Source organism: Equus caballus, chromosome 13 (genome assembly GCF_041296265.1).
Source record: "Equus caballus isolate H_3958 breed thoroughbred chromosome 13, TB-T2T, whole genome shotgun sequence".
In the NCBI taxonomy this organism is placed as follows: Eukaryota; Metazoa; Chordata; class Mammalia; order Perissodactyla; family Equidae; genus Equus; species Equus caballus.
Window position 1 is genome coordinate 42,264,224 of NC_091696.1, and position 20,871 is coordinate 42,285,094.

At 36.8% G+C, this 20,871-nt stretch overlaps 1 protein-coding gene across 22 annotated transcripts in view; it reads right to left on the reverse strand.

Moving 5' to 3' along the window:
* MRTFB (myocardin related transcription factor B) overlaps positions 1-20,871 on the reverse strand; it is a 258,616-nt gene that overhangs the window by 93,721 nt on the left and 144,024 nt on the right. For 6 of the 22 annotated variants that reach the window (XM_070230957.1, XM_070230954.1, XM_023616299.2 and 3 more), the window contains one exon: positions 16,387-16,449. The exons of the other annotated variants lie outside the window; for them this stretch is intronic. In XM_070230957.1, the coding sequence (XP_070087058.1) occupies positions 16,387-16,449 (63 nt within the window). The remainder of the gene's footprint in view (positions 1-16,386; positions 16,450-20,871) is intronic. 22 annotated transcript variants of the gene reach the window in all.

The following is a 20,871-nucleotide window of genomic DNA, read 5'->3' on the forward strand; positions in this document are numbered from 1 at the left end:
TTAATTTTTAAATAAGATTGACATGCACACTTGGAAACAGCTGCTCTATTTAGCATAGAAAGCAAATATTATCACAATTTCTTCCTTCAACGTTATTATGCTCTACTTCTTACTTTCAACTGTGGGGAAGGAGAAATAGCAAAATACGGGCTCTAATTGCAGAAAAACTATGCTTCGTGTCACTTCAAGTAAAATAGTCAGAGAAAGTTTAATTATAAAATAGTATCTGAAAAACAGGGAACACTAAATATTTTATGTAACAAAGTATACCAGAACTGAGAAGATACACATAATGGTAATCACAAATTCAGGCTTAACACTCAAGGCAAAGACTGTGAACCGTTTCATGGTTTAGAATGACTAAGTGATTTTCTCTGAATCATGTGGTTGGATGAAAGCCATTTTATGGTATAGCGCAAGAAGCAGGGGTGCTGGAAGACGGTGCCACACGAACAAGGGTGTAGGAGTGAGAAGAGGAAAAGGGAAGGACAGGCAGAACATGTACAAGAAGGCAGAGAGAACAACATGCACAAAAATACAGTTCCAGGAGTGAACAATGCACAGGAAAGAGCCATGGCTCAGCAAGGCTGCCATGCAGGGTGCAGAATGGCACAAGAGAAGACTGGATAGCTAGGAAGGTATGGGGCAGAAAAGGACTTAAAAGTCTGTAAGGTTTGGATTTTATCCTCAAGGCAATGTGGAGTCGCTCCTCAGTGTGCAAGGGTGTCATGCCTAAATACATGCAGTAGACAGATCACCACGGGCGCAAAGGAGGAGGAGGAACAGATTGGAAATCATTTTCCTGTGGTTTCCCAGATAATCCTTATATTAACCGTGTGATCTGTCCTCAGTTGGCAGTGCTGACTAAACTTTAGAGAGATATACCAAGCAATTAAAATTATCTAAACGTATAACCTCTAATGCTAGATACATCCACATCTTAAAGGAAACTCAGTGTTGGGACAAAAGATCAGTAATTTATCATAAAAACTACATTTCCAAGAAGAGCCAAGAGAACACTGGCAGTCTGACCTTTTTTAGCCTGGAAAGAAGTGCTAAAATCTTAAACCTGAAACTTGAAAAAAAAGGAAGACATAAATCAAAATAACATTTGTCTTCCACTTTTCTCTTTTCTTCTTTCTCATACAGAGTCAACCCTAAACCTCAATTTAAAATGATTTTACTCGAAGAACAGCAAAAAGGCTCATAATCGAGCATCTGCTCTGGAGTCGTAAAGATGTGGGTTCAGACAAACCTCAATCTGCCAATTCCAGCCATATGACTTTGGGTAAGTCTCCAAATCTCTCGAAGCTTCATTCTTATTAGTTCCTTGTTTGTAAAACAGGCAAGATAGCTCTAAGCTCTCGTGCAAGGCTGCCGGGAGGACTGAACGGGGCATTAGCAAGTAAAGCACCAAGGGCTGTGCCCGCCATATAAGGAGGTGTCAACAACCATGGGTACCGGGTCCGTTCTAATACCTAGTTTTCTGGTGGAAAGAACTAAAAGAAAAGAGGATAAAGGTTTGTTTTTTCAAGTGCAATATAAACACATGTGAACTATTTGGAAAAATGGTTTTTATATGGCCTTTATCTCTCAATAAAACAACATTACTGAAAAGTAAACATCCTCATTAAATAAAAATGTAGCTTAGGCTTAGATCTATGATAAATTGCGAGATAAAGCTAAAATATTGGGAAATGTGTTGACAGAAGACAAGGTTGTAATGACTATGATTTCCCTGCAAATTAAAATATTTCTCTTGTATGAGAAGTTGAATCACCTCTTTAAAAAGTCTTTTTAAGTGGTCATACCTGACTTGATTCTAACTGAATCCCAAGAAAATCTACCCAAAAGATATAAAAGTATAAAAAAACGGTAAACTATGAAATCTGTTACCTATTTTGATAATAATAAACGATAAAGTACAAGGACTAATAATGAAAAAAAAGCAAAAGGATAAGTGTGGGCGGGGAGAAGAATAAAAGGGAAAAAGTCTTTTCTGTGTATCCTTTTTAGATAGTTCTGACTTTTTTATCATGCTAATTTTTTCACACTTAAAAAATAAAGTTAAAACAATAAGGATGGGGAACAAGTTAAAAATTGAATACAAGCAGAAACAAATGAACTTAATTCTATATCAAATTGATAACATAACATCACAAAAGAAAGAAAAGAATTAATCCAAGAAACTTTTAAACATAGTCACGATTATACACCCTCAATGGGATACAGTTTAAGGACAAAACAAACTGCAAAGAAATTTTGAACTTACTAGGTTTGTTGTTAGTAGTGGTATTGGAGCGTAATCCTGAAATTAGTTTTTACATTGTAGGACTGAGCAGATGACTACCATATTGAAGTTTTGGGAATCGAGGTTTTCATTGTGGAGAAAAGAGACAAATAAGAAATGGGGGAAGGAGAGGAAAAAGCCTATGGTGTTGAACTGAAACTAGATTTAGGATTTTTATTTTTTAACTTTTAATTCTAATGTAACATACATACAAAAAGTGCATGTCATAAGTATACAATTCTCTGAATGTTTACACAACTGAACACACCCACGCAACCAACATCGGAAACCGAACATCTCTTGTAACCTAAGAGATCCTGACACTTCTAGTCACTTCTCCCTGACAAGGGTAACCACTATCCTGATTTCTAACACCACAGAGTAGTTTTGCCTGTTTTTGTAGTGTAGATAAATGGAGTCATATAGTATGTACTCTTCTGTGATTAGCTGCCTTTGCTCAAAGTTATTTTTGTGAGATTCATGCATATTCTCACATGTAGCTGTAGTGTGTCCTGTCTCACTGCTATACTCCACTGTGTGATTTATCACAATTCATGTAACCACTGTGCTCTGGATGGGCATTTGGGTGGTTTCCAGTCTTTCCCTAAAACAAGCAGTTCTGCTAGGAGCCTTCCAGTAGATGGAACCATGTGAAATTGCTGCTAGTACCTGAAGAAATGGCAATTTCATATAATTCAAAATAATACGTCATCTTCTGATGAACATATGTATACATTTCTGTTGATTAAAATCTAGGGGTGGAATTGCTGATATCTAGAATTATGCAAAACAGTTTTCTAAAATGGTGATACGAGTTTATATACTCACCAGTTGCACCATATCCTTGATACACCTGGTGTTTCCTTTTCATTTTAGCCATTCTAGTAGGTGTGTGGTAAGATCTCACTGTGGTTTTATCTGCAGTGCTCTGAGGACTAATGAATCCATATCCATATCTATGCGCACCATTTGGATTTCCTCTTTTGTGAAATTTAATGTCAAGGCTTTTGTCCATTTATTTATATTGGCTTGCAGGAGTCCTTTATATATTCTGGAGAAGAATTTTTTGTTAAATCCATGTATTAAGAATTCTCTTTTCCTACTCTGTGGGTTGCCTTTTCTCTCTCAATGTCTTTTGGTGCACAAGAGTTAATTTGAATATAGCGCAATCTATCAGGTTTTTCTTTTATGGATAATACTATTTGTGTTCTATTTAAGAAATTTTTCCTCACTCCAAGGCTATGAGGATGTTTTCTCCTAAAAGCTTCATTGCTTTAACTTTCATAGTTGGCTTTTTTTGTGTATGGTATGAATTCCAGATAAATTTCTCTCCACTGGATGTTGAACTAATTCAGAACCATTTATTTAAAAAGACCATCCTTTCCCCAATGCGCACACATGTCACCTTTGTAATGAATTAGGTGACTTAATATTGGCTATTTCTGAAGTCTCTATTCTGTTCCATTGGTCAGACTGTCTAAACTACTGTGGTGTTATAACAGGTCTTGATATCTGGTAACGTAAATCCTCTGGTTTTGTTCATCTCCCTCAGGCATGTCTATTTCTGGCCAGAATTCATGATTTTTCTGATTTTTCACATATATATATGTGTGTGTGTGTGAGTATACCGTGAAACACTACTTAGCCATAAAAGAATGAAATCTTGCCATCTGCGACAACATGGATGGACCTTGAGGGTATTGTGCTAGCAAAATAAGTCAGATGGAGAACTACAAATACCGTTATGATTTCACTCACATGTGGAATGTAAAAAAACAAAACAAAAACAAACTCATAGAAGCAGGCAACAGACTGGTGGTTAACAAAGGGGAAGCGGGTAGGTGAAAGGGGTAAAGGGGGTCAACGGTACGGTGACAGATGGAAACCAGACCTTCGGTGGTAAGCATGCTGTAGTACACACAGATGTCGAATTATAATGTTGAACACCTGAAACCTATATGTTATAAACCAATATTACCTCAATTAAAAAAAAATTCTGGCTCTGCCTACTGAAAAGACCTAGAAACAATGACATCCAAGTAACGAGTGTGCCTAGCTCTTAGATCTTGGTTTCTAAAAACTATTCCTCATTAAAAGGAACTAAGAATTCTTAGAGAAAGGGCTAATTCCAGGATTGGGGCAATGAAAGTATGAAGAGATCCTGAAATATCCTGTGCCAGAAAGTAGGTAAGCGCTCAAAAATTAAGAGGAATGGGTGAAAGGGACACAAAAGCCACCTTGAGCAGGCTCTCACTGGCCAAATTTGAGACAATTTGTGTATCAAAAATGATGACAGGGGCCGGCCCAGTAATTCAGTGATTAAGTGCACATGTTCTGCTTCGGCAGCCCGGGGTTTGCAGGTTCCAATCCTGGGTGCAGACGTGGCACTGCTTGTCAAGCCATGCTGTGGCAGCATCCCACATATAAAGTAGAGGAAGATGGGCACAGATGTTAGCTCAGAGCCAGTCTTCCCCAGCAAAAAGAGGAGGATTGGCAGCAGACGTTAGCTCAGGGCTGATCTTCCTCAAAAAAAGTGATGACAGTAAAGGATAGTACCTTTCCAATTTTAAATAATAATCTATGAGTCCACATTGATACTTCCCTTAGAAAAGAAGGTTCTTCTTTTCAGAGAATGGCAGCTAATAAAGAGAGAAGGAATGTCAGAAGTAGAAAGCCATCAATTTCAAGAACCTTTATAATATATTTAGGCAAGAATCATCACTAAAAAAAAGATGGTTGGGAAACAGAATAGTCAGTCTCAAAGTACTTTCCCACACATTACTCTGTAATTAACTATATTCTAATTAATTATTAATTACTAAGAGGAAAGGGTACATTTATATAGGAGAAATAGGAGGTGAGGGGGATCAGGACCTTAACAAGCGACCAAGCTGAATCTACCTCTGGATGTGATTCATCGAGGACACAATGTCACCTACTTAATATGCCCACCAAAATGTTTAACCTGAACTGATCAAAGGACTCAAACAGAAAAATCTAGATTGAGGGTCATTTTGCAAAATAATTAGCCTGGACTCTTAAAAAATTGCCAAGTTGTGAAAGATTAAAAAAAAAATAGTGGTTGTGAATGCAAAATGGTACCACCACTTTGGAACATAGTTTGGCAGTTTCCTGCAAAACTAAACATACTCTTTCCACACGATCAAGCAATCACACTTCTTGGTATTCACTCAGAGGAGCTGAAAACTTATGTCTACACAAAAACCTGCACACAAATGTTTATAGCAGCTTTCTCTACAACAGCCAAAACTTGGAAGCAACTGAGATGTTCTTTAGTAGGTGAATGGATAAATAACCTGTGGTCCATTCAGACAATGGAATATTATTCAGTGCTAAAAAGAAACGAGCAATCAAATCATGAAAAGACATGGAGGAGCCTTAAGTGAGTGAAAAAAGCCAGTCTGAAAAGGCTACATATTGTATGATTCAAATTATACGGTGTTCTGGAAAAGGGAAAACTATGGAGATAATTAAAAGATCAGTGGTTGCTAGGCTAGGGGAGGGTGGTGGGGAGAGAAGAGATGACTAGGCAGTGCACAGAGGATTTTTAGGGCAGGGAAAATACTCTGTATGGTATTATAATGATGGATACATGTCATTATACATTGTCCAAAGCCACAGAATGTACAACATCAAGAGTGAACCCTCAGGTAAACTATGGACTCTGGGTGATTACAACGTGTTGATGTGGGCTCACCGTTGGTGACAAATGCACATCTGGTGAGAGATGTTGCTAATGGGGGAGGCTGTGCACGTGTGGAGGCAGGGAGACGTGGGAAACATCTACATTCCTCTCAATTCTGCTGTAAACCAAAAACTGCTCTGAAAAAATAAAGTCTTAAAAAAAAAACTGGGGGAATTGTTCTAGATTAGATTAAGGGATATGACAACTAAATACAATAAATGATACTTGATTAGATTCTGGTTTAAATAAAAAAACAGTAAAGGACATTATTGAGAAAATGGGGAAATATGAATATGGCCTGCATATTAAATATATTAACTGTATCAATGTTACCTTTTTTGACGGTGATAACTGTATTGAGGTATTTAGGAGAATGTATTTATTCTTAGAAGTTGCATGCTGACATATTTAGGCATGCCTGCACTTATTTATAAACGGTTCTTGAATAAAAAGTTAATAAACTAGTCAAAGTTCAGGAGTTAAGGAGAACATGTAAAAAGACTGTTACCCTATTATAGGAAATTGGTAAAATTTCCATTTATATTTTTCCATAGAAAAGATATAATTAATTTATAGAACAAGTAAAAGCTGATTTTTATTTTACTCTTTAAATGTCAAATACCTTATTATGAAATAAATTGCCATTAACAGGATGATCTATTATTAGGCTCCCAATTTTACTAGCAAGTCTGAAAAAATACTTGTTTAAAAGGTTAAAAACAACAAAATGACTATTTGGACATCTTCCGCTAGAGGAATTTTAAAAATTTCCTCATTCATTTAGCTGAGTACCTTCAACAGTACTAGGCCAGAATGAAGAGACACAAAACTGACCAGAGTTCTCTGTTTTAAACTACCATAAGGTGCTTAGTCGTAAAGTCATTTTTCCCATGGTGGCAATGTCTGAGAAGAGTGTAAAGTGAAATAGGACATGAGAAGAGAATACTGAACATGTGTGTGAGTTTTCCTTTATTTGTGCAAATGTCCACATGAATAAACTTCACACAGCACCCACTATACATGTTGGTTAAACAGGAGGCAATCCTGACAGATCAGCAAGGTTGATGGTGTCTTAATCTTCTATAGACTTTTTTTTTTATTAATGTTATGATAGATTACAACCTTGTGAGATTTCAGTTGTACATTATTGTTAGTCATGTTGTGGGTACACCACTTCCCCCTTTGTGCCCTCCCTCCACCCCCCTTTTCCCTGGTAACCACCGATCAGATCTCCTTGTCAATATATTAACTTCCACCTATGAATGAAGTCATATTCTTCTATAGACTTTTAAAGTAAAACTATTCTGCTTGGGTAAAATCTTAACATTTTAAATTTTAGCTTTAATGTGGTTATCTTTATACCTTTGTAACTATTTTCTTTATATAAAAGTTAAAAACAATCGTCTACCTTAAAAATACCTTTAACTATCTTTCTTCCACATAAAATGGTCTTTCCTATTGTAATAGTACTCTTTATAACCTTAGAGGTAGCCTTAGGGCCACCATATCTTTAAAAGTTTATTCCTTTTCACCTGCTGGTCTATTATTCAATCTCTCCAACCCTCAGTTTTTAGGTCTTATAAAATGGAGGCAATTAAAACCTATCTCATAAAGTAAAATGCCTTTTACCTATTCAGGGAAGAAAACCCCTCTCTACTGGCAGACTTTAGTACTTTAACTTTAACTTAGCTATTTACCAATTTGGGTTCCAGGCCTACTGTGTGGGCAAGGAGCAAAAATGTCCTAACATGCAGAAACACATGGAAAAACTGCACTCAGTGCCTTGTCTGTCAGTGGACTTAAAAAATATGTATTGATTGGTTATATCATAGAAGAGAGTGAGGAAAAAAGTGGTTTGTTTTTGTGAGAAGACACAGAGTAACCAAGAAGGTCAGAATATATGTGTTAGTTATTTAATTTACATGATTACATTCCTTAAAATAGCAAAGGTGGGGAACAGCACCATATAAGAAGCATATAGCTTAAAAATAAAAATTCTATTGGAAAAGATTCTGCGTTAGCCTATTTAACCACTTAATACATTAATTCAAATATTATGTTTTCCAAACATTCGAGCCAATAAAATGGAATCGTATATATAAAACTTATTTGATAACAAACCAAAGATAATATATTCTAAAGTACACAGTGTGAGCATATATTGATTCTAATTTTCAAAAACATAGTCTTTTTACTTTTCATTTACTCAATAGTGTCTTCCTTATTAGGTTTTCATCTGTTATTATCAACAGATCACCTGGACCAAATAAGAGTGAGAACCAACTGGGACAGCTGTTTGACAGAGCTGTGTGCCAGCTCCAGGCTCTGTCCTTCTGGGTCTCCAGGGCCGGTTTGACACATAAGCCTCATCCACCCCACCCACTACTAACGACTCCCATGTGTTCTTTGTCTCCTAACCCACCTGGGCTTCTCAGCGACTGTGAGACAGCCAACGAGGGCACAGAGAGGCAGCAAGGGTGGCTACGTGAACCGCAGTGGGAGCCTTCAACCATTCGACCCAAGGGTAAAGCAGGAAGTACAGACTATGGTAGCCAAACTGTAGAGACTTTGATTAAATTGTTTCTGATTCCCAGATACCCTCACTGATACTGTTTTATTTCCATTACTCTTTATCAACATAAATTCTCCTTTAAAGCTCTGTTCATCAACAAACGATGAGAGGGGCCGGCCCCGTGGCCAAGTGGTTAAGTTAGCGCGGTCTGCTGCGGCAGCCCAGGGTGTCGCGGGTTCGGATCCTGGGCGCGGACATGGCACCGCTCATCAAGCCACACTGAGGCGGCGTCCCACACGCCACAACTAGAAGAATCCACAGCTAAAAATATAAAACTATGTACCAGGGGGCTTTGGGGAGAAACAGGAAAAATAAAATCTTAAAACAAAAACAAAGGATGAGAATCTCTGATGTACAATTCAATTTCACATTTAGTTGGCTCCAAGTAGAATCCCTCCACATCGTAATATAATCATGAACTACCAAATCTCTCTGATAGTCCCCATTATATAATATAGCATTTTTTTAAAACAAAGTTTTTTCTCCCATTGACAGAAAAGTATTACTTGATTACGAAAAATGCAAAGTACAGAAAAGAAAGGTGAGAGTAGTGTATACGCATGTAAATTACTAAAAATAATTTGATATAATTCATTCCAGGGTGTTTTTTGCCTACGCATGGGTTTTCTTTTTTTGGAGGGATGGAGTGGGGTTGATGGAAGGATGTAAAGAGGATGGTTAGTTGTACTCAGGATAAAGCCACAATTTTATTCCTGGCTTTTTCACTTTTTATAACCTAGATATTTTTGACAAAAAAAATTCCCATTAAAACACATGTGAAAAGAGAAATATAATCTTTAGTTATCTCTTCTAAAGGCTGACTCTTGCCAAGTTGAATCAAATTCAAATACAGAGGCAAAGAGAATTTTCCTTAATTTCAATATTTCTGTAAAGAGAAAACAATATATAATCAGTTCTTTATTAATGAAGAATAGATTCTGCCAACCAGTAAAAACTTTCCTCGAGACTCAAAAAGAAAAGGCGGAAAAATTCTTGAACCAACTAAGTACCTACGCCATTGGCCCCAGGTGATCCAGGAAGCTCTAACATAATCTCTTTTAGGACAATCTTGCTGACCACTCTGTGCCAAAAGCAACAGCTGAAGAGCTACTTGCCATGAGAATCAACCCTAACTATCAGCCTCGGTCTTTAACAACAATTTGGTTTCATTCATTCACTGATCAAAAATCTGGGAACAACTTGGTGTACCCAGTAGGGTCGAATGTTTGGGTGGATCCAAAAATAAAATGACACTGCTCCTGCAGTCTAGTCAGAAAGCCAAGTTGCATGTATTCAGAGAGGAAACATGTTTCAGTGGAAAAGCACAGGCCTGTGTTAAAATCCCAATTCTGGACTCTTGTTTTTGGAAATGATGGAATAACAAGGACTGCACTTAACCTCTTACCATAAGAAACTAGAAAACTGGACAAAATACATGATATAATTGCTTTCATACATTGGGAAACAGGCAGCGCAGGTCTGTGACCCCTAAGAGAAGAAAAACAAATGAGACGAGCCTTATAGCCGCCCTAGCTTTCCGCCTGGAGGCAACTTCCAGACTGTGAGTATAGGAGGGATAACTCACACAGAGCTGGTTAGGCTTGTTGAATTGAGGAGACAGCGAAGAGGGCTCAGAGAGGCGACGGCAGCTGGAAGCTGCAGGGCAGATTTCTGAGGACGGACCTATGTGGAAAAAGAGCTCCAGAAATGTGCATAGGGGTGCCTTTGAGTCTTTGCTGAGTACTAAGCTACATGTGCACAGAGTGAAATTTCACAAAGCTGGGCAAGAAACGACCAGGGAACTGTAAGCTAAACAATTCCCCAAGTGCATACAAGGCTGGGGAATGTTCAAGCTTCAATTAGCCTGAGTGAAAAGCCCTCCCCAGGGCATTCAGCAGATTCCAAAGGGTTGTCAAGCCCTAGTAGTTAAGGCACCAACCCTAGCATGAATGCTACCCTAGGTCTTTCCTAACAAAGCCTGAAAAAAGCCCTGAGGGTGTCTGAAAGTAACTTAAATGTCTACCAAACCAAAGCCCAACACTCTTTAAAGAAAGTCAACAAAAATAAAATCCAGCCATTCAGCAATGTAACATTCACAGTGTTACATCCCATAAAAAAAATTACAAGACTACTTGCCAAGAAGCAGGAAATCTCCCTATAATAGAAGAAAAATTCATCAATAAAAACAGACCCAGAAATGACAGGAAAAAAGATGAAACTATTAATAGCTACTATAATTATGTACAATTATTTAAAGGAAAGCATGAATATAATGATAAGAGAAACGGACAACACAAAAAAGAACAAAATGGAACCTCTAGAGATAAAAATACAATACCTTAGACAAACATTCTATTGGATAGGTTTAGCAGCATATTAGATGTGCATTAGAAAAGATCAGTGAACATTTGAAAAAAAAAGTATAGCTAGTAAGGTATAAAAATAATAATGAAATGAAATACTGAAAAAAGAATTAACTTTAAAAAAGGGAAGAAAAGAGGAATAAAGGAACAGAGAACAGATTGGATGAGCACACAGCAAAACGATAGATTTAAACTCACTTGTGGTAGGCAGCCTCTAAGACAGCCCCCAGTGATCCCTACCTTCTGGTATTTATGGCCTTATATAATTCTCTCCCCTTGAGCGATGCTTCTGATCAACACAACAGGGCAATTTTGAGGAAATGTTACAAAAATTGTCACCTTTGTCTCGTTAGCAGGCTTCTCTCTTACTGGCTTTGAGAAAGTAAGCTGCCATGTTGGAGACGCCCATGTGGCGAAGAAGTGAGAGTGACCTCCAGCCAGGAGCCAGCAAGGAACTAAGGGCCTCAGTACAACAGCCCCCATGAACTGAATCTTGTCAAAAACAATGTAACTAACATTAGAAGCAGATCCCAGTTGAACCTTCAACCAATCAACCTTAGTTGATACCTGACTGCAGGCTCATGAGTGACCCTGAGACAGAGGTACCCAGCTAAGCTGTGCCTGAATTTCTGACCCACAGAAACTGGGAGATGATAAATCTGTCTTGTGTTAAGCTACTAAGGTTTGAAGTAAAATGTTACACAGCAACAGATCACTAATACACCAGACATATCAATAATCACCTTAAATGTAAACGATCTAGACATTGCAACTGAAAGACAGAGACTGTCAGACCAGATTAAAAAGAGAAAGATCCAGCTCTATGCTGTCTATAAGAAACATACTTTAAACGTAAAGGTATAGATGGGTTAAAGGTAAAAGCACAGGAAAGGCTATGTCATGCAATGCTAAACAGAGGAATCTTAGAGGGGGCTATATTAATATCAAACAAAGGAGACTTTAGGAAAAGGATCATTACCAAGGACGAAGGAACACTTCCTAACGTAAAGGGATCAAGTTATCAAGAACACATAACAGAGACTCAAAATACATAAAACAAAAACAGCACTGAAAGGAGAAAGAAACAAATCCACAATAGTAGTTAGGGTTTTCAACATACCTCTCTGAGTAATTGACAGAACAAGTAAAAAGAAAACCAGTAAGGATATGTAAGACTTGAATACCCTTATAAACCTACTGATCTGACTGACATTTACATAACAATATTCCACCGTCAAGGGTAGATGAAACATTCATGGTCATTTAAGAAATGTATACATTTTCATGAGAGAGTATATTTTAAACAGTTTCAGTGTAATAGGTGAAAAAACCAAAAACCAAAGTACGCTCTAAAATCACTGGACCTGAAATTCATATTCTAGGACTAAGTTCTTGGATTTCTTTAAATTTCAATTTTTTCAGCCCTAATTTGATCTAGTTGGTATAAATTTAAATTCTCTTTTCTGGAAAATCCTCCAAATTATAATATTTGGATGTCCAAATGAAACCTTCAACTTTTTGAAGTGTAAGCATTTTGTTTCTGTTGAGAGTTCAGAAAACATTCAGCAATCAATCAAGCACCTACTCTACTCCTGTGCATAAATAAACACACACGCACACAATTATGCAACCAGAGATTTCACGAGATTATCAGCAAGTTGCTATTTAACCAAATTCCATTGCTTTGAAAAATGAATGAAGAGCCTATCTAACAGAAATAGATATATAGAGAAAAATCTGTTAGAAAAATATATTAGAAAAGTAATACTTTCTCATTTTAAGAGTATGTCTAGTTAAATATCACTTTGTTATTCTTGGCTTGAGAAAAACAGTAACATAAACATATATATCTTTTTTACTATATATATTTTACACATCAATCAAGAGCCATACAATTCTTTAGTACATTCAATAACTATTTGTGACCAGGTAGGCAAACTTATTACTTCACTTTCGTTTCCATTTTATTTTACCAGGAGACCTCTAAAATATCCTGGGTTTCTGACAGGTTCTTAGATTATGATAAAATGAGTTTTATTTTTACTACTAATTTTAAAAGGCTTGCTTGAGATCACATATCAATTTACTTCCTGTGTCCCATTTTTAAATTTGTTCAAAATATATTATAATCCTAAAACAGAATCAGATATCAAATCATAAGAAATTTTTGAGTATGTAGGATTCTTTGATTTTATAGTTAAAATTCTCTACATTCATTCAAAGGATTAACTCATTGAAAAGAAACATGCACAGAAGGAAGCAAATCGCACAAAATCCCCCAACAAATCTGACCCTTCAAATGTGGAATGCTGTTCGCCCCTGGAATTTCATACATGCCACTCACAGGCTTCAGAGTGGGACAACTATGAGGCCATAGTATTAAGGCCAACTATAAACCAAATAAATCCCAATTACCCATTTCCTTAAGCTGCCCAGGCTCCAGATCTCTTGGGTGCTGCCCTTCTCAATTATTTTTAGCAGAAATGTATAATACACAATAAAATATTTACACAATAAAATATTTAAAGAGATTCAGATCAATTGAAAGACAACTTATGGATTCGCCTCCCCCAACCAGTGACCCTAAAGCCTCATCTAAACAACTACCATCACACCAAAATTTCATAGAATATTCTACCACACTAGAACTGTTTCTGCTTTCATATATTCCAAAAGTCATTGTGGAATAAGTTATCATACACATATATTTTAAATATATATTTGCTTTTTAAAAGACCACTTCTGAATTTAACCAATCTATGTTAAATAACTGGGTTCATAATGAACACATTTTAATTTAGAAAAGTGATTGCGATAGAGATTTCCTGGAATCAAAAAGAAAAAGAATTTAAAAGACAACTCAGAGCAAGAAATCTCTTTAAACATAATAAATAACTGTTTTATTACTTCAAAATACCAAAAGTCTTCTGCATGGTACTTATCATATACATCAAATGCCTTAAAAGAGTCTCAGCAACCATATCTACTATCTTAATCTCTTCAGAACAAGTACACAAGAAGGAGAAAAATCTATAAATCAGTCCTCGATGACAGAGGGTTTGTTTAGGAGTTTACCAAATGGAATGACCCTGTTGGAATTCCTTCAAGCAGCCTGTGAAAATGTCAGAATGGAGTCTGTTTTGGAGGTCGTAGTCCCTAGAGAACTCTGAGTTTTGGCCTGTTTGTCTTTTCACATGCTTTAATATTTGAAAATCATTCCTTGTAGACACTGACTGATGCCCAGGGAATGCTAGGATTGTGGGAACTGGCAGTACCCACAAGGAGACAAACTTCATGGGAAATCAGTGCCTACTACATCTGCCCTCCCGGCTCTCATCAGATAAGCTGCTCTTCAAATGTTATGAAGGTACATGGTGAGACATGAAGAAAGTGCAAGTCATTTTGATGTCTTTAAAAAGAAATACTTGTGGAAAATGGGGCAGCAATTACTGGGACTGAAAGAAAACACTAAGTTATAAAACACCATGGTAGAACCCTGAAAAACTATATTTACTTAGTATGAACTGAAATACTGTATTCTCAAAATATACATATTAATAACAAATAGTTATAAGGTGCTAATTATATGTCCACACTTCTAAGTACTTGACTTACATGGACTCATTTAATTCTCACAGCAACCCTATGAAGCAGGTACTAGTATGATCCCCATTTTGCAGATGAGGAAACTGAGGCAGAGAGAGGCTATTTCATTTGTCTAAATTCACATAACTAGTAATGGTGTAGCCAGGATCTAGACTCAGACAGGGTGGCTCCAGAGTTGGTTTTCTTTATCACTGTGCGTGCTGCCTTCTTTATGGTATTTTTGCAGCGAGCATGCAAAGCTGGGTAACTATAACACGTACTGAGTACTCATCATGCGCCAGGTATATGCTTGTGACTATAAATGCTTTATCTTATTTAATCCTCCCAATAACCCACGAGGCACATCTAACATGAGTCCTGTTTACAGATGAGAGCCTGACACCACATGCCTAGCGTAACGGAGTGGGCTCTAGGGTTGACTCACAGCTCTTTCCTTAAAACTAGGCTCTTCCTCTCAGTTATCTGCGAGAATCATCTCTACGTTAATTTTCTTTGTATAGTTGAGGGAATTACTTTCAAAGATCTGTGTGTCCAACAATTTTATGACAATATATTAAATTTTGAACTGCCAGCACTGTACTAGAGGCTTAAAATCTAAGAATTATTTTACAGTAAGAGACACAATGATCATTCAATAAATGTTTTCTAACAATAAAGTGTCTGCATTTCCACTCTTGAAATACCGATTTTCTACTACTTTGGGAGAGTATTCTGATATGGCAAACTTTTCTTTTAGGTACTGCACAGTGGTGGTTTGATCAAACAGTCCAATTGCCATACTTGTTAACTGCTAGGCTGGGATCAAGGCTTCCAGTCAAAGAGGGTCTCCCGTCTTGTAGCTATGAATCTCAGATCTGCAGAGTGCTCACAAATTCTAACACCTGTCAGTTTTTAAACTTAGCCTACAAGAACCAAAGGCAAGCCGTGAATCAGACTTTTTGCTTTTCTTGTTATACCTTTATTAAACACAGAGGTTATGTATCAAAAAATTAAGTTGGTGAAACAGCCAGCCAGCTATTAGCATTTTCCTAATGAAAATAACAACATAAACAACCAGAAAAGAACATGAATAATTTGGGCTTTAAAAAAAAAGCTAAAATGGGGCTGGCCCCATGACCCAGTGGGTAAAGTTCTGGGTGCTCTGCTTCGGTGGCCCAGGTTCATGGGTTAGGATTCCAACGGCAGACCTACTCCACTTATCAGCCATGCTGTGGAGGCATCCCACATACAAAGTGGAGGACAATTGGTACAGATTTTAGCTCAGAGCTAATCTTCCTCAAGCAAAAAGGAAAAAAAAGAGGAAGACTGGCAACAGATGTTAGCTCAGGGTAAATCCTCCTCACCAAAGGGAAAAGAAAAAAGCTAAAATATTGCCCTTTAACTGATAGTCTGATGTTATCATAAAAATGTTAACACATACCTGCCAACCCCTGAAAACTATGAATAGGAATATACTATTCCTATTCTGCATATTCTAAATTAGATACATCATTTTTGAGGATACCACAAATTGAGTCAATTTCTATTGTCTTTTAAATATGGGGGGAAAGTCTGACTAATTGAGCAATGTGGCACGTATGTTTAATAACACATCTGTGGGGAACATATTAAAAAGCAACATTCCTAATTCATATCTATGGTAAATTCCATTGGTTAACTGAGATGGAAGGTACCTTCCATTCTTTCTGTTTCTGCTGCCCAATGAATAGCACAAGGCAAAAGTGATCATGAGATATAAGAACACACGATGCAATGAGGAAGGGCAGCCAGAGAAAGACACATGGGCTGAAAGCTACCATACAGATATTACAATGGGCACACCGCGGCACAAAGAGCTGCTGAGACTCACCCATGCTCACAGACTGAGTCAGCTGAGGAGACCGGAGTCCTGACTCCCAGAAGACTACACTTCCTGTCAATAATGTGAGGGTAGCCAACAGTATGGATTAATTTAAAGGGTTAGAAAAACATCGGGCATGATATTTGCTAATTAGTCTGAGTGATTAATAACCACAAACCAAAGAAAAAATTCCAATACATTTGTTACTCCAACATATTAGTCTTGTTGCTTTCTGTCACAACAGTACTTTATTACTGATGTCTTAAAATAACAAAGTAAGAAAAATAATCATGGATCACTTTTTTCCAGTATACCCTCTACAGGCTCTTTTAGAGTTACGGATGAGAGCAGGTATCCAATAGTCACCCTTTCTCTTCCTTTTTAGCTGGAAGAGGTCTTTGTGGTTGGGTTAGGTGGCAGACAAAAGTAAAAAGAGCTTTGACTTAATGTTAATGAAGTCTCTTGCCCAGCAGAAGGTCTGATTATAAATTAACTATTCAATTCCAAGTAGTTTTGAAAGGTCTAAATATCTAGAGGGTTACGGTTGAATAATATTTATTAACTAATCATTTATATTACATATGTTATCTTTTAACATTGTTTTCTGAGGGACAGGAAAGAATGTTTCTTAATAAATTAGTTTCAGTGTCTAATATAAATTATATGGTGTACTCTAGTTTTATGAAAATTATCTCAAATAATCTATGTAAGAAATAATATACTTCTATGACTCTAGTAACTCTAGAAAAGTCCTGTAAAAATTTTAAGTAAACATTTTTCTAAGTTTAAGATAATGTGGTCTCATGCTAGATTAAACTGTTAACTATTATTATGTTCTAAACCTTACTTTTAATAAATATGTTAATTGTTGACACTCCAAGGGTATTTCCGAAAGAGGACACAATTTAAAGATTGGCTAAGTAACTCAAATGTAGCTTCAGGGATGCCCCCTGGGTGATGCACATTTAAAACCGTCAGCTTCATCTACTCCCTCAGTAATAACTAAAGCACGCTTATGGTAGTGTTACGACCCTGCCAGCTACAAAACGGGACTGTAAATTAATGCCCAGGCCCCTCCCTCCCTCCACACATACATTGCTCGGGTGTGCTCAGCAATGCACTGAAGCAAACTAAATCCTCAGCAATAGCAAAACTATCTAAATAAGAAACCCAGAGTAGAAAAAAGAAGGTGGACAGGGTTATAGGTGCTTGTTTACATTGTGAAACGGAACATGACACTTAATAGGAGACTTTCTAAAGACCATTGTGAAAGAGAACACCTCCCCCTGAAGCTACTTATCCCACTTCTCTTTCATTTCAAAGGGTTCAAGAGACTGTGGAAAACAGTGTAAGAGCTGCCACAGTCAATCAAGAATCTCGTCTGCAGGTGGCAGGAGGTTCAGAGCTGGCTTCTAAATTTCACAGCTGTGTTTAGTACAAGTCCTAAAGCCTCACTTTTAACAAATATTAGAAACTAAGGGAGATTACATTCAAGGAGTATGTATTTCTCTTCTCAGTCTAAGTACTCTTCAATAATTCCTGAAAGCAGGAAAAGAAATTACCTAAACGTATCAGAATGTTTATTAATGTCCTTGAGAATTATTTTAAATATTCAAGATGCTAAATTTGTTAACAGTAAAGCCAGACAAGATAATTTTACAGAAAATTATTCATTTCTATTACCTCTACTTATAGAAAGGGAAAGCAAGAATCCTACAGTTCCATGTCTTGGCTATTTAGGATCTATTTATCTTCTTCTCACTTTTAAAACTATGAGAATTTCATGTCTGGCTGTGCGCTCTAGAGAAAACCCTCTTTTTCCCTCACCAATCTCCATTAGGCCATACCAGCTTGTGTACATTCTAAGGAACAGGGTTTTGCTCAAGACAAATGCTCATCACCTTTGCGCATTTCCAACACCTGGACTGACAGTAAGCCTAACAGGTTAATGAGGCATGGGGAAATGTTTTCAAAGTAAACCGAAAGAAAAGGCCTCTTGTGAACACATGACACTTATGGTACAAGGCAAGCAGTTTTCTTTGGCTGGATTCCACAGCTAGGCAAGGTTCATCTGGCTGTTCACAAATGTATTAATACCTGTACCAAATCCAATGCAAAGAGCCACCTTGTGTGCAACAAACTTTTGAATAAATTATTTTCTCTCGAGTAAATGATCATTCCAGAACAGAACAAGAGATGGTCTAAAGTTGTTCAGTGTGATCAATTTAATAGATGGAAAATCTAGAAAACAAAATTATAAGATGGGACAGACTATCAACTCAAAAACCTAACAACTGTGGTAACCAGTAATACTAAAGTTTAAAATAACAGGAACAAATATGTCTCTCCTCTTTACTGAGGCTTAAAACATGCTGACTATTTCACAGTAAATACAGTTTCAAAAAGTCTGTTAAATACAGGAAGAGAAAGGTGGCACGCACTCGTTTTCCACCTGCTTGATACTATTGACAGCTGGCTTGCGGTATACCTGCGACCATGTTAACAGGATCCAGCCTCATCTTCGGGGGTGTACTAAAGGGTATTAAAATACCAACCTGTTTGATTAAAGGGGAATCTATGTCAACTTATCTGCTTACTCTATGATAATCCTGGCAATGACTTAAAGCTTAAATTCACCAACCAATATACTTATCAGTCTTGCAAATGACCTCATGAATGAGAAGCGTCTTCCTCGTGGTCCCATCTAAGTGTGGGCACAGGAAAAGAGGTGGAGCTCTTTCAGGTAGGTTGTTTCCATCTACGCTGCCTTTCCCTGCTTTTATAAAGCTAGCTTCACCTTACAGCACCTGAGCTTTTCCTATTTAATCAACAGAAGAACTAATCGTCCCTTTGACTGATTTCTCTTTTTTTCCCAGTGTTAACCATCTGAAGGAATGTTAATACTGAAACATGAAAATGGATCTATTGTACTTATAAAATATCAAAACAAAGCTCGATTTCTCTGTGTGTGCTGTTTTAGTAAAGGTACATTATTTGTGTGTTTCTGCACATCCACCTTCCTTTATGAAGGACTCACTTGTTGGGAAGAGTTAACTGACTAAATGGTTGCCTTACTTTGAGGTGCTACAGAATTATTTTGGCCACATTCAGGGGTAAAGGAAAACTCTAGTTTATCTTTACTAAACAATCTTTCATATTTACTCCAGTAGTGGAAATATTTTGCCACTCCGCTACCACTGCCAACATAAATATTAATCAAAAATAAGGGAAGATCTTGGAATCATTACTTAAAGGCCAACTTCATTTTCCCTGTAAAGTTTATTTATAAACTATTTGGTGACACAATCCTACACACTAATCCCAAACTGAAATATTTTCATTTTTTCCTCCAACAGAAAAGAAATGAATTATAAGTGAAATCCAAATGCTTATGAATAACAATAAAACACAATCACCAAGAAAATATCTAAATTTGATTATTGCATAATATTGAAACAGAATTTTGTATTAATTAATTTTGAGGCTAACATGTAAATTTGTATATGGTATGATTTAAACATGGCATTAAGAAGACAAAAAAATGAAGAATAAAGATGAGAAAAACTTTAAGGTAAGAAAGTTATGGTTCTTTCATCTGTATACTGCTTGATGTAATTCCACTCTACTCACATAGCTGTATCAAAAACCTAGGTTTCTGATAGCTGTAGAAGGATTCCATTTATGCCCTTAGAATGTTTTTGAAGTTAAATTAGGCTAATCTATCATCAGCCTGAAATAAGAGTGCATGCCTGAATATAAGGTAGGAGTTTTAACTTCCTGAAGACATTTATTAGAAAAGAGGAGACTGTCTCATATTTGAGTCCTTATACAGTATCTCATTTATGAGATGTTCTCTTATTTATTTAATACTGAACAAAAAAGTACTTGAGGAAAATGCTTTAGCTTAAAAACCAACTTCATTCGAAGCTAGTTTTAGGATGTTTATAGAAATATCTTAATAAAATCAGAAAAAAAGGGGGGGAAGTCAATGCATTAATTATTCCCAGGTTATAATCTTAAAATCTAAAGTGTTAGATGTTGTTACAAAGACTTTCAAAAACTCTTTTTAAAAAGTAGTCAAATACTATTCTCTTAGAAAGAATACAAGTAACAGTACAGTCACGCGTCACTTAATGACGGGATAGCTTCTGAGAAATGCGTTAGATAATTTCATTGTTGTGTGACATCATATTGAGTACTGAAGGAGAACAACATTTGCCACCCCAAAATGTGTCTCTTTAACATAAGGATTATTTTAGGCTGGTTGTTTTTAACAAACAAAAGACTCAGAAAGTTTTCTTGGTACCTCCCCTGTTAACTGCTTAAAAGAATTCAAATAAAAAACCTGTCTCAGGAAACAAGCTATCATCTTAGCATCACATGAACTAGGTGGTAGACGGGGAGGAACCTAGAAAAGCCCGCTTGTTGGGCTCCCTTTGTGTTCTTCTGTTTCTGTGCGGCCAAAGAAACACCTGTTTTCCAAACCTTTGCTCC